At 23.2% G+C, this 14,595-nt stretch overlaps 2 protein-coding genes across 3 annotated transcripts in view; both read left to right on the top strand.

Annotated features, from left to right (window-relative positions):
* The first annotated feature begins 900 nt into the window (after positions 1 to 900).
* Positions 901 to 3,618, top strand: LOC128957299 (double-stranded RNA-binding protein Staufen homolog). 2 transcript variants are annotated; one of them, XM_054303035.1, is made up of 4 exons: positions 901 to 1,204; positions 1,271 to 2,935; positions 3,020 to 3,070; positions 3,131 to 3,617. In XM_054303035.1, the coding sequence occupies exons 1-4, from the start codon at positions 991 to 993 to the stop codon at positions 3,529 to 3,531; spliced, it is 2,331 nt and encodes a 776-aa protein (XP_054159010.1). In that variant the 5' UTR covers positions 901 to 990; the 3' UTR covers positions 3,532 to 3,617. The 2 variants fall into 2 exon arrangements, with proteins under 2 accessions (XP_054159010.1, XP_054159009.1); XM_054303034.1 differs by having other exon boundaries at positions 3,020 to 3,618.
* Positions 3,619 to 6,963: 3,345 nt separating this feature from the next.
* Positions 6,964 to 14,595, top strand: part of LOC128958711 (transferrin-like) — an 8,387-nt gene continuing 755 nt past the window's right edge. The window contains exons 1-10 of the mRNA XM_054304616.1: positions 6,964 to 7,310; positions 7,447 to 7,630; positions 9,666 to 9,727; positions 10,096 to 10,133; positions 10,215 to 10,339; positions 11,758 to 12,015; positions 12,197 to 12,481; positions 12,995 to 13,153; positions 13,891 to 14,137; positions 14,207 to 14,595. The exon at positions 14,207 to 14,595 is cut by the window's right edge and continues 4 nt beyond it. Coding sequence (XP_054160591.1) covers positions 7,516 to 7,630; positions 9,666 to 9,727; positions 10,096 to 10,133; positions 10,215 to 10,339; positions 11,758 to 12,015; positions 12,197 to 12,481; positions 12,995 to 13,153; positions 13,891 to 14,137; positions 14,207 to 14,595 — 1,678 coding nt within the window. The 5' untranslated portion in view covers positions 6,964 to 7,310; positions 7,447 to 7,515. The remainder of the gene's footprint in view (positions 7,311 to 7,446; positions 7,631 to 9,665; positions 9,728 to 10,095; positions 10,134 to 10,214; positions 10,340 to 11,757; positions 12,016 to 12,196; positions 12,482 to 12,994; positions 13,154 to 13,890; positions 14,138 to 14,206) is intronic.

Below are 14,595 nucleotides of genomic sequence, written 5' to 3'. Positions count from 1 at the left end.
TTGAGTACATTTTTTAAACATTATTAACATTTTACTAAAATTATTCAATACTGATATTTTGCTTTTAAATAATAATAATAATAATTATTATTATTATTATTATTATTAATATCGTATTTATGTTTTTTTCTATATAAAAATTGAAAATTATATTAAATTAATTATTACGATAGATATACATTATGTATAATATTATAATAGTATTATAATAATTAATAATTAATTATATGATATTTGACATTGTATATTTTATATATATATTTAGTGTATATTATTATAATAATAATACTGTATAATATTTGGGTATATAATTAATAAGCATATAAATATATAAATTATGAGCTTAATTTTGAAAGCTTACATAATTTTAACTTTGATGACTATTATAATGATAAACTAAAATAATATTGTTTGTATAAATAAAATTATAATTGAATATTTCAATAAAAAAATGCAATAAACAACATATAAATCAATAATTTGATAATTATTTATTAACCATGTTATTATAACAATAAAAAAAACTACTGTATTAAATATTTAGTAATAAAAGTTTAGTTAGGTACATATAACTATATTATACATTTTTTGTTAGTAAATTGCCGCTAATGTATTCAATGATTGATTATTATTAATAATTTATTAGATAATATTTAATATTCAAACTAAATTATTGTATAATTTTAAAACAGATCATTTATAAAATAGATTAAAAATTGTTATATAATAATACTGTATATAATATTTGAAATTATATTCAAATAGAGTTTTATATTAATATTTATATGAATTTTGAGTGTTTATTGATTATTAAATTCAAGCGCTATCTATATATTTGTTTAGAATATTACAGTAGACTATACTATACTATACTATACTATACTGTACTCTACTATAGAGTTGATTGTAATCGCTATCTATTGAGTCAATAATATTGAATGACATATAAGTTATGACAACAAACACAATGTTTGGCCAAATGTTAAGCACATGACTGACCACATGAACATCAGTGGCGACCAATTGTTGCCGACGACTGTCAGTAGTGGCGACAGTGGACAACAACATGGATCGATGGTGGAGTCATCATCGGTGGTCAAGTCGCCGATGTGTCGCATCAACGAGTTGTCCCGATTTAATAACATGAAACACGAGTACCACTTGATCTCGGAGTCGGGTCCGCCACACGACAAGATATTTACCGGTAATATAGTTGTAGTCAATTGAATGGATTGACCTATTGATTGACCACTTTTTTCCCGTTGAATAGTTGCACTCAAGTTGGGCGACAGTATTGGCGAACAATATGTGGGAACCGGTAGTTCAATAAAGAAAGCCCAAAGAAGTGCGGCTATCGAAGCACTGGACAGAACATCGCTGAGAGAGCCAACCAAACGGCAAATGTGTAGTTCATCGTCCAGTACGACGACTTGGCCACTGACACCAACTGTTGAACTGAATGTGTTGGGCATGAAGTTGGGTCTGAACGCCACGTATCAGGTGTTTGAGCCGACAAGAGTTCAGCCGACGCCCGCCAACGCTTACGCTTTGGGCGTAAATGTTTACGACTATCGAGGAATGCATTATCAACGCTATCACAGTCCACGCGGTCCCTATTCGGCCACATTGACCATTGGCGAGCATCAGTTTATTGGTAAGGGCCGTACCGCTCAAGCGGCCCGACACGCGGCTGCTCAAGAGGCGCTAAATGTTATTCGTGAACTGGCAGCCAATCAGGAATCGGCCAATAAGTTGCCAACAAATTCGGCCGAAAACAATCAAACCATCGACGATGACGCTAGTGTTAAGTCACCGATTAGTGTGGTTCACGAAATGGCACTCCGGCGCAACCTTTCCGTACGATTTGAAGTGATCTCACAGACTGGACCCTCACATTTGCCAGTATTTATTACCCAATGCACTGTCGGCCAGACTGTGGTCAACGGCCAGGGAAACGGCAAAAAGACATCCAAGAATAATTCGGCACTTCTTATGATTGAAGAATTACGCAAATTACCCGATATATTACCGCCAAATGATAGCAACAGTGATCGCAACAACACTGATCGTAACAATCATTACAATAGGAACAACTCGGGTGGTGGACGTTATTCACGGCGACATTGTTTGACCGATAAGCGCCGTAAAAAGTCTAAGAAAAATGTTAATAAAATTAATGGTAATAAATGCGATCAAAAGCATGCCATCAACAACAATAACATCTGTGAGTCTAATGATCAAAACAATTGTAGTGATAGCAGTGGTAATGATAATTCAAATAATAATAATAATAATAATAATAGTGTTAAGAATGGTAGTGTTAAAGATGAAAAAGAAAGTGAATCAATGATAAACAATGGCCAGACAGTGACCGAGGAATCAGTTCATCCGATAAATGGTTTGATTCAATGGCTTCATTTGCGCAAAGAAAAAGATCCACAATTTAGACTATTGTCTGAACGATGTCTCGATCGTCGGCGCCAAGAGTTTACCATTGAGTGTATCGTCGAGTTATCTAAAAGCGTTAATACGGCTACTACTCAGCCGCCGCAAACGGTTTCGGCCATTGGTTTGGGACCAAACAAAAAAATAGCCAAAAGAAATTCGGCAGAAGCTATGCTACAACTGTTGAACTATTCGTGTCCAACAACACCACCGATACCCTGTCAGACATTTGCCACACAACACCACCAACAACAACAACAATTGACACAATTAGGCCAATCGCCGCCTTCTATACTGAAACAAGAGCTGTCAAACAATACACCCGTGAGTTTGTCCAACCAGAAGAAGATTCGTCAGGTGAAGTTTGTGGATGACCCGATCGGTGCGGCCGTAACTCTACCGCAATCGAAAATGGGACGACAATTGGTTCCCGGACTCATATTAATGCCAATCAATAGTGATATGTCTTTCAATACAAACAATAATAAAGGTTTGCATAAAATAATTAAAAAATAATTATTGTAATTAAGAAATAGTTTAAATTTTTGTTTATTATATGTTCTATATTTTATAGATTTGACGGCCAACTCAAAGCAATTACCCGACATCGGTGTCGACACTAAATGTAATTATGATTATAAACTTAATAATAATAATAATAAGTCAAATGATGGTAAAAATTTAGTGACTATTAATGCCGATATGTCGTCAAAAGTGCAATCGATTAGGAAATTGGCAAAGACTATGATGGACTCATTTGATGATAAACAATGTGATAATCAATTGGATGACCGAAACAATCATTATTATTATACTAAACAATTGCGAAGTTTGTGTCAAACAATTGGTGAACATTATCTACAATTGCATTTCAGTGATTTCCCTAAAAAGCATTGCAACCCTACCACTCAACTACAGGAATGCCTATCAATTGTTACAATTACCACTGCATGCACACCGTCGCCGATAGTTAGCCACGGAAGTGGTCGCACGCAGGACGAGGCTCGCAATCAGGCAAGTCATCAGGCAATCCAAGCGTTGTCCTGTTTGCAGTTATTGCCGACATCTACTACTCAATACTCGTGATTTGGTCTATAAATTAATTTAATATTTATTTAGTTTTTGTTTGTTGTTAAATGTGTGTCATTTTTTGATGATAACATTACCGATAAGCGTAGTTAATCACACTATTAATTGAAAATATTTAAAAGTATTAAATATTATGGTACCAATAGTTTATTTTTTTGATAATATTATTTGACTAATAATATAACAATTGATTCAATAAACATTCAAATTATGACTGCAGATAGGATTAGCAACATTTAAGATATTTATTATTATTATAAATGTTACCGTAATTAACAATTGAAACAAAAATTCAATTAAAAATTCAATGTAGAAAAAAATTTAAAAATAATTTAAAAAAATTAAATTTAAGTAGTTTAAAAAAGACAATATCTAATATAGAATCTAGCTCATTTAATATAATTTATCAAAAAAATAATATTATAAAGTAGAATAATAATAAATGTAGGAAATATTTAATCATAAATAATTATTTTTATTACTTGTTAGTATTTATTTTAGCTAATTTAGCTAATAATTAATATTTAGTTAATTATAGTTGGAATTATTGCACCTAATATTTAAAAAAGACTAAATAATCAAATGATTAAAATTTTAACAATTTATATATATTTTTAACATATACCGTACTGTATGTGTGTTTTCAAACATATTGATTATATTAATATACATTATTAGTTTAGCAATTTTACATTTAAAATATATACATACCTTTTTATGTATTCAACAATTTTATTTTTATTTTCTATATCCATATAAATTTAATAATATAGTTATTATTACATAATTCTTAATAATAATTAACTAACATTTTATAATATATAATGACATATACTTAATACTTTATCAAATATTTAACTTGATTTTAAATGATTTTAATATATGATTTAATCTATTATTTCTAAATATAAATATTTATAATTGTCAACTTTTAATTATAATTAGGTTATAATAAATATATTCATAAATTGATATTAATATAAAAAATAATAATGATAATCTATGATTACACAAAATGGTATGTATACAATTTAATGTATATTTTTTAGATATTACTGTAGTTTTGAAAACATACAGTATTTAATATTACCGTACTTATTTTACATTATTAATTGTTTATAGGATTATATTTATTATTAAATAAAATAAAAATGTTATCATATAAATTGAGACACGTTAATATAGAAAATTTGTGAAAATATTAAATAATATAATTATTTAGGTTTAAATATTTTAAAACTATTATGTTATTACTAATAGTACTGTATTTGTATTAAGTTTGAGAGTTTATAAATTATAAGCAATATATAGATAAATAGATAAGTTTTTTGAGTAGATTTTTTATTTTGAAAAAGTGTGAAATATTATTAAATTGACATTTATTAATATATTAATAATAAAAAGGTAACAGTAATTGGTGTTTAATAATAAATTAATAACTAATTTATTTATATAAATAATAATTATTTAATATTTAATTGATTTGTTAAGATTTTTTTTAAATATAAATTATGTAATTTAAATATTTATTTAATTTAATATTTAAAATAATTGAATTTTTTGTTTATATTATATTTTATTCAAAGTAATATTTATGTTGTTTTAAATAATATATAAAAATTTAAAATAAAATGTATCTTGAATACTTTAATTTTGTTTAAATTATATTTAAATTATGCCAAAATATTATAACTGATGCATCAATTTTTTAAATTATTGAAGCAATTTTTAATTGATATATATATATATATTTTAATAAACAATATCAATATAATTAATTCTTTACAAATTGATTATTATTATTATTATTATTTAAAAAACCTTAATTATATTAATGTACTTGATAAACTAGACAGTCATATTTTTTAAAGGTGTGTTACCATTTAATTTTTAATTGATATTAATGTTTTATTAATAAATTACTTTACATTGAAAAAATCATATTGTTATCATTAGCTATTTGTTTAAATTTATTAATAGCTGTTTTATTTATATATTTATTTCAAACAATGTTTTCATTTTAGTTGGATGTTATTATTATTATTATTAAATGATAATTAATATAAATATATGTATTTTTGAGGGAACTTGACTTCAACAGTCAATGATAAATGCGAAATGTGTTTATTTGTATAGAAAATTATATTAATAGTTAATTAGCGCACAATTTCATGACATTATGAAACAACATTACCATAGAATAGGAGGCATTTGTTTTGTTAATTGAGTCGATTTACTATTGTATGGTAAATACATTATAATAGATAATTATAATATAGTGTGTGTTTGTGTTTGTGCATGCTCATTTTATTAATTGCTTAAACACATTGGGTCACATCAGCATTCATTAATGCATTCAATTTTTTATGTATAGTTTGCACTACTATTTTAATAACAGTTTGTAAATTATGTATAAAACAAGTGAAACCATGTTTTTTAAAAAAAAGGAGTGCCGATATATAATAGGTTTATAATTATGACTACGATTATCATTAAAAAATAAAGTACTAATACTAATAATAATAATAATAAGTAGTAGTAGTAATAATAATAGTAATAGTAGTAGTCATCTCAATTGTGGGGATTATTATTATTTTAATTAAATATTTAGAAACAATTTTTCAAATGAATGAATTAAAGGCTGAAACTATTATATATAATAAAAAAAATGTATTCAACAATTGAAAAGTCAATAAAAAATTGTTATCACTTTTCTGTTGAATGAAATTTTTTTGAAAACTACTTACAAAATAAAATATAAGACTTAACACTAAATTCATGTAATTAATAATATAAGAGAAGTGTAAGTGTTGTGTACTGTTAAAACTCATAAATATTTTACATATATTTTTATTTATTATTTATTTCTCATTTTGATATTTTATTTTTATACAGTTATCCTTGAATTACTTACGACTAAATTGTTTTGACGTTTTTCAAAGCTTTAATAATGTTAATGCAAACATATATTTCAACACAAAAAAACTACAAAATTACTTTAAAAACTTTTCCATTTAATTTTATTTTGTAATGCATTGCAATTGAATTGATAATAAAAAAAAGTGTGTAGTTTTCACTAATAAATTTTGATAAACTAAATGTTTATTAATATTATTAACTTAGTTTAGTTGAGTCAAACTGTATATATATATAAGCAATACTAACGGTTAGGTTTTAACTCACGATTTAATAAATAATGTATTTTAATATTATTGTTAATTTGATAGTATATTGTTATTAAGTCTATGAATTATATTTTATATGCAATATATATATATATATATATATAGATATTGTATGATAAATAATGTTACTATAAATTTAAATGAGTCAAGTCGTGCCTCTGTAGTACCAGTCCCTCAAATTGTTGTAAGCTTTTTACGGGTAATTGTGTGTTATTTTGATGTAATAATAATAATATAATATTTGTTATAATATAAAATATTGAGTCGAGTTGTCAGTTAAGTGGTGACTATACCACACCAGAGATGGGTTGGTTAGTATGATATGACTCTCTCTCTCACCAAATCTATAACTATCACTACAACTAAAGATATGGTCCGCCTTTCAGGAAATCCTTGTTATGGTTCGCTAAAGCATTTATGTGTACATCACTTGAAAATCACTTGAAACTACTGATCATAACATCAGTCAACTCAACAAAACTAAAAGAAAATATTATTATTGTGTTGTTATCGTAATTATTATTAATATTATTATCAATTTGATCTGTGTATTGGTATTAAAAAATATATACAATTTTACATGTGCTTAATGTAATCAATTATTATAATTTTCACAATTACTTTTACTCATTACTTGAATTTTGTTTCTTTTAAGATATATATATAATTAAAATTGTTAAAATATATTTTATCAAAATATTAATTATTGTCATATTTTTGCAATAAGTTTAAATTGTGCTGGATACAAGTTTCATTCAAGTTGGATATTAGCTTTTAATATACATTTATAATAAAAATGTATAATAGCATAATGTTTGACTTGATTAATCAAATAGTTTCATTTAGTAAACATTACATTATAATTATGATAATATCATCTATATACATCCAATCATCATTAACACAAACAGGTAACATTTTATAAATAATTTATTTTCAATTTTAACAAATTTAAATAATTAGTTATATATATATATTTATTGTTATATTAATATATTTTATTTTTTTTATTAATAAAACATATTATTTAAAAAATTAAAACCAGATAACATGTGAAGATTTCTTTATATATATTTTTATTTTTTCTATTATTTTAAGTTTTTATATTAATTATAGTATTAAGTTTATTTGTTTATTATTAAATTGTAATAATATATAAATAATAATAATATCATATTTTATGAATACAATTTCATATACAATATAATTATATATACTGTATATATATATAAAAAATAAGAAATAGAGCATTTCATAAAAAGTTTATTATTATATTTCATATATTATTAATCTTAAGATTATTACATAAATAAAACAACTTTTTTCCAAATATTTGAACTTTTATATAATAATCTTAATAATAATAATAATAATAATAATATCATTATTATTTTAAATAAATGATTATATGAATAATATTGAGAAAAATTTAATGTTAATTTATCGAAATTGAATACTTAAGATTATTTTCACATTAGAAATTAAATAAAATATATGGCCAATAAAAAATAAAATAGTAAATATGTCAATAACCTTAATTTTTTATATTTTAAATTATTATATAATATATGTAAATATATATATATATATTAAAGATCTTTAAAATTTTATAATTAATTCATTTAATTTTTGAATAATTATATAATATTTTAACTAATAATAATATATTTCAACACTTATTGCCATTAAATTATAATTAATATATATTTGCTAAATTATTGTTTTATATTACTTATTACTTTAAACTATTATTATTCTGTATACTTGAATCGATTTTTAATATTATATTATTTATATAATTATGCAAATTGTGACTATTTGTAAAAATGCTTATTATTAATAAAATTGATTTTATAATATAGATCAGAGAGATGTAATTAATAATTTTTAATTTAAATTAATATTTCTTAATATATATATATATATTTGTAATATAGATATATGAATAAATTAATTTTATTATTAAATACATTTATAATATTAAAAAAAGATTTTATGAAAAATAATATATTTTTGATTGTTATATTATAAAAAATATAAACTATTTGAAAATCAAATATTATAAAGAAAGATACTTATATAAAAAAATTCAAGGATAACCTGTTTATTAAATAAATGTATTTATATTGATGGCAATAAATAAGCGCCAAAATAAATAAATATATAATAAATAATAAAACATGAATACCACTGTTTATTGCAATTTATTATTGTAATAACAATTTTATATATAAAAATCAATTTAATAAAATAAATATATCTTAGATATGTTTATAAGAAAGTAAAATATTAGCTAATATTTAACATAATTGATAATATGATTAACTATTGAAAGCAAAACAAACTGAATATTAGCTAAAAATTTACATAAATTAAAAAGATTACTTATTTATTGAAAGCGATAAAAAATATAATCTATTATTTTTAAGACTAAAAAATGTTATTAATAAAAAATTTAATTACTGTTTGTGTTTGTATCTAATTAATTATTTTGAAATTTTTATAATAATATTTTAGATTTGATATAAAATTAATAAAATATAATTAAAATGTCTAAAAATAACTAAATAGATGAAACTGTTACTATAAAAACATTTCTTAGAATAATTATAAATATTTAAAAAAAAAATTATTTTTTTCACTGATAAAAAATATTCGAAACAATTTTCTAGTATCCATTAGATACTAAAATCAATTAAACGTATATAAAATATAAATATATATATATATATAAATAGAATTATAAAATATAACTAAAATTAATATAAAGATGTAATGTTACGATTGAATAGACAACAAAAAATAAGTTTATTATAGTTGTGTTGAAATGATTTGACGTTTTACTAAAAATATTATGAAGTTATTTAGTTTAATATATAATTTATTATTTTTAAGATTTATAATTTATGATTATTAAAGTATTAATAATTTTGTGTTTTTTTACAGTTAAAATTCGTTATTGTGTTCCCGATTCACTGTATGACTATTGTGTCCGTATGTCTGATAATGTAAGTCTTATTTATTTATAATTATATTTCTAGAAACTAAATACAATATAGCTTTTATTTATTAATTATATATATATATATATATATATATATATATATATATGTGTGTGTGTGTGTGTTAGTTATTTCCATAATTTATATTTATTTATATATACAATATTATATAATTCAAAAAAATTAATTATTTAAATTTTTATACTAAAAACTCCTACAATCATAAATTTGATTATTTCATATTAATTTGCATTTATTGATAAATTAGTTTATTTTATTTTATTTTATTTGATCAATTATTAATAATAATCACTAATACTTAATTATTTGTAAGTAATTTTCAAATTATATAATTAAAATGTTTATTAATTTAGGTACCAGGAACATTTTCTTGCATAAATGCTAGAGATAAGTAAGTAATGTGATAATAAATTAATTAAAAATTAAAATTATAAAAATAATATTAATTATTGATTATTGTTTAATACATTAGATATGAGTGCATTAGATTAATAGATAGAGATGAAGCAGATATTGTCAATTTAGACGCCGAAGATCTGTATTTAGCCGGACGTCTGTATGGTTTGGAACCGTTTATTGTCGAAGAATTCAATGGAAGTAAAAATACACACTTTTTTCTTTACTTTTGTTTTATAAAAACATTTTTATTATAATTTAGTAAAATTTAAATATAATATAATATTGTATTGTATTTCAGTAAATATAATTAATTATTTCAATTGAATTTTAAAAAATTATTATGTTTGATATGTTTGACTATTAATAATTTAATTGTATAGTAATTTTATAATGACAATTGTCTGTGTGTTTTGATTATTATTGTTATTATATTCAATAATCTATAAAAAATTATAAATATTTATTTAGATATAGATTTTTTTCTTTAAAATATACAATTATTTATTGATTAGTATTATTAATCATATTTATAAACAGTATATTTTCACAATTGATGAATAAAAGTGTTTGTTTATAGTAATACATAAATTACCTGAAAAAGTAAACAATAAAACCCACACACTTTTGTTCATTTTAGGTTATAATGTATAGTATATCTATTGATAACTATCTTAAGATAGATATACTGTATAATAAGTTAGATATTTTTTGTGTAAATAGTTTTTTATACAAATAATTGTATATTTTTACGTATTTAACAAAAGTTAATAGAAAATATTTTGGATGCTTTCCATAATAATAATAATAATAAATATCATTACAAATGATAAAATAAAATAAAAAAGATTAGTTAAGTATATTTAGAGGCAATCAAGCAATCGATTATCTGATACCTGAGTTGATGGCAATCGAGGCCACACTTGTTATACTATTTTATATCACTTGAAAAATGCGATAAAAGTATTATAGATGTGATTAAAAAATCATGCGATAATATTATTCAGTATTATATTTATACATAAGTTTTAGATAAGTTGTGATATTTAATGATTTTATGACATTTTTTTGTATTTTTTAAAAAATAGTTATTGATTACACTTATGATTTTTTTTACTTAATTATAATTTCTATTAAAATAGTTTTAAATTCTAAGAATTAAATATAAGATAGTCAATTAACTTTTTTGTTAAATGATTAGTGTATTTAATTTATATAAACTTATTATAAATTACTATTATATTTATAAATTTATACAGTAGTTACCAGTTGTCAATTTAAAATAAATATAGGAGTAAAATATATGATATATACGACATAAAAAACTTTAATATAAATTATTACCTGTATATTTACTGTGATAATTAATTTTTAAAATATAAAAATTTTAACAAACAATTTAAAAATAGATTACTATAAAACAATAACAAAAAAATAACTTAAAATATTTATATTACATTTCTATTGCTAAATAACTATATTATAGTATTAATTAATATAAGAAATTCTGTAGATAAACTTATATTAACTCTATATAACTGGATATAACTATATTTATTAAAATTAACAATACAGTATAATATAATTTTATGAAATCATTTATTTTTTTAATAATTAAGATATTTATAAACATCGATCGGGTGTTTTGGTTCACCGAAATATAAACATAAATTCAATAAGTGATTTAAAAAACAAGAGGGCGTGTCTCGGACCTTACGGTTCGGACTCAGGTTGGAATATACCGGTTGGACTGTTATTAGCCACCGACACACTGGTACCCGATTGTAAGGGAGAGATTGATTCGGTTAACAATTTTTTTGGGGTCAGTTGTGCGGCCGGTATGTGGTCTAATGACTCCTATCTTGACCAACAATTAAGTATTAATTTTATTTTTAATTTGTATTATTATTATTTATATTAATAATAAAATATAATATTTTTATATAATATATATAACATATTAATTATCATAATTAGTTATTTTGTATAATGTTTATAAATATATAAATATTATAATATTAATAGAAATAAATGTTTTATTAAACTAAATGATATTAGAGAGAAAACACAGCAATTTGTGCGGATTATGTAAAGACCCGGTCATGTGCTCGGAAAAGGATCCGTTTGCTGGCGATGAGGGTGTCATCAAATGTTTACTTGAAGGACAGGGAGAGGTGGCCTTTACAAGCATTGAGACCGCCGACAGTTACTTCAAGAGTAGGCCAGAACTGAAAGACAGCTATCAGTTTCTATGTCTCGATGGCTCCCGTATGCCAATCACTAGGAGGGCCTGTGAGTGGGCGCGTCGACCCACTAATGCATTTGTTATTAGGAAAGGCAGAGGTAAGCATTACATTAAGCCATTGTTTTTTAATTATATTTATTTATTTCTAATAATAGCTTTTAAATTATTTATTAATATTTATTACTAACATTTATATACAGTATTAACTGGTTATATGATTTTATTTGATTTTGATTGATAAGTCACACGAGTTTTAACTGTGATATAAAATAAAATTATAATTTATCAATAATTAGTTATAATTTATAATACATGTAGTATTTTGAAGTCTAAATAATAAGATAGAAATTTTTAAATAATTATTGTAAGTTTAGTTTTATTATTTTGCAAATTTATAAATATTAATAAATTAATTTAATTTACTATTCAAACAAAGCATAATAAAAAAAAATATATTAAATCTTTATTTATTCTTAACAAATGTAAAATATATTAATTTTAATAAATATTAAGAATAAATACAATATAATTATCAATATATTAGTAAATAATATTTAAAAATTTATTGTTAAATTAAAAAAAACAATAAATTATTATCATTTTATTGATAGCTCGACAAAAGGATTATTATTTGCGATATTTGCAACAAATATTTTTCCGATATTCACAACTCAAACCTCAATGGTTTACAAAAACTTTTGTCTCATCAGAAAATGTCACGCAATTGGTTTCAATGCCATTCAATACACAACAGTGGGATAAATACCTGGGTCTGCATTTTATTACTAATTATTATTTTTTTTTATAAATCTTTATATTATTTAAAAAACTTTCAACAGATTATATGTTTATAACCTTTTTATTATTAAAAGCTAAAAAAATATCCTCAATTTATAAATATCAGTAAAATTTATTTCAATATTAAATATCTCTCTCTCTCTCTCTCTCTCTCTATTTCTTCTCAATCTTTGTTTCTTTGTGTGCGACTGTAGTGACAAAATACTTATGAAAAAATCTGTATTATATTTTATAACACTTTACGGTTGAGATTTTGTTTGTAAAATTGATTGAATCACGCAATCATATTAAATGATAGATTATTAGTGAAAAGAGAAGACAAGTCATTCATTATAATTATGTTAAAAATTGTGTATCAGTTTCATGTAATTTTTCAAAACAATACTATTGTATTATATTTTTAATGACACTATCATTCAATAAGTAATGATTGAATATATTGCTTAAAACAAACTTTTTCAAAGAAAACATTAGTTAGTAGTATATTACAAAACAATGAAAAATTATTATTTTTTTAAAAAATATATACTTAATTATCTTTTTTGGGCGTTAAACAAATGCAATCAATATAAATAATTTTGTCATCTCATTGACAAATTATTTTACACGTTTATTATTAAAATATTTTTTTAGAAAGTAAATTGTTTTATTATTTTTTTGCTAATTAAAAAAAATTGAGTAATAATTAAAAATATTTTTGTTTGTTTAGGTAATTATATTCCTTCAATAGAGAAACCATTGCCGGGTTGTGAGCGACAAAATGTGACCTTTTGTTTGACCTCATCTCAAGAGTTGGCCAAATGTCTGGACTTACAGAAAGCGGCTTTTGCTCGAAGAATTCGGCCACAAATCAGATGCCATTCGTCCGACTCTCACAAGTCATGTGTGGACGCAATTAATATGAGAAAGGCTGACATCATATCATTGGACGCATCATTGTTTTACAAAGCATCCAGGTCATATTCATATATATATTAATATATTTTCTAAGTTTTATTAAGATATTTGTTATATAATAATAATAGATACGACTATTTGCTACCAATTGCTACTGAAATAACAAATTCACCGCAATATTCAGTGGCCGTCGTAAGAGCCGATTCATTGATGACATCGTTGGCCGATCTAAAGGGCAAGAGGTCGTGTCACACAGGATTTGGTCAGACATCCGGTTGGGTCGTACCGGTTGGCGCTCTTATAGACAGTCAAGTCATAGACAACCACAACTGCAATCGGGCCGAATCCATGGCCCGATTGTTTTCCGGCTCATGTGTTCCCGGAGCCGCCGACGCCCGCATCAACACCAATGGCACCGGAGTAGACAGTCTGTGCTCTCAATGTATTGGTGACGACAATTCAAGTCATATCTGTGAGATGTCAAGCGCTGAAAGATTTAGTGGTGAAGACGGAGCCT

The sequence above is a fragment of the Oppia nitens genome, unplaced genomic scaffold, assembly GCF_028296485.1.
Source record: "Oppia nitens isolate AA-2021 unplaced genomic scaffold, nextdenovo-longstitch-racon4-pilon3 scaffold3_pilon_pilon_pilon, whole genome shotgun sequence".
In the NCBI taxonomy this organism is placed as follows: domain Eukaryota; kingdom Metazoa; phylum Arthropoda; class Arachnida; order Sarcoptiformes; family Oppiidae; genus Oppia; species Oppia nitens.
Note: the sequence above shows the minus strand (reverse complement) of the source record. Positions and strands in the feature narration are given on the sequence as shown.

Bases quoted from the DNA above. Each gene is read 5' to 3' on its own strand.
- LOC128957299 (XM_054303034.1), top strand. From the start codon at position 991: ATGACTGACCACATGAACATCAGTGGCGACCAATTGTTGCCGACGACT. The intron at 1,205-1,270 runs GTAATATAGTTG...CCCGTTGAATAG, and splicing joins ACACGACAAGATATTTACCG to TTGCACTCAAGTTGGGCGAC. The intron at 2,936-3,019 runs GTTTGCATAAAA...TATATTTTATAG, and splicing joins CAATACAAACAATAATAAAG to ATTTGACGGCCAACTCAAAG.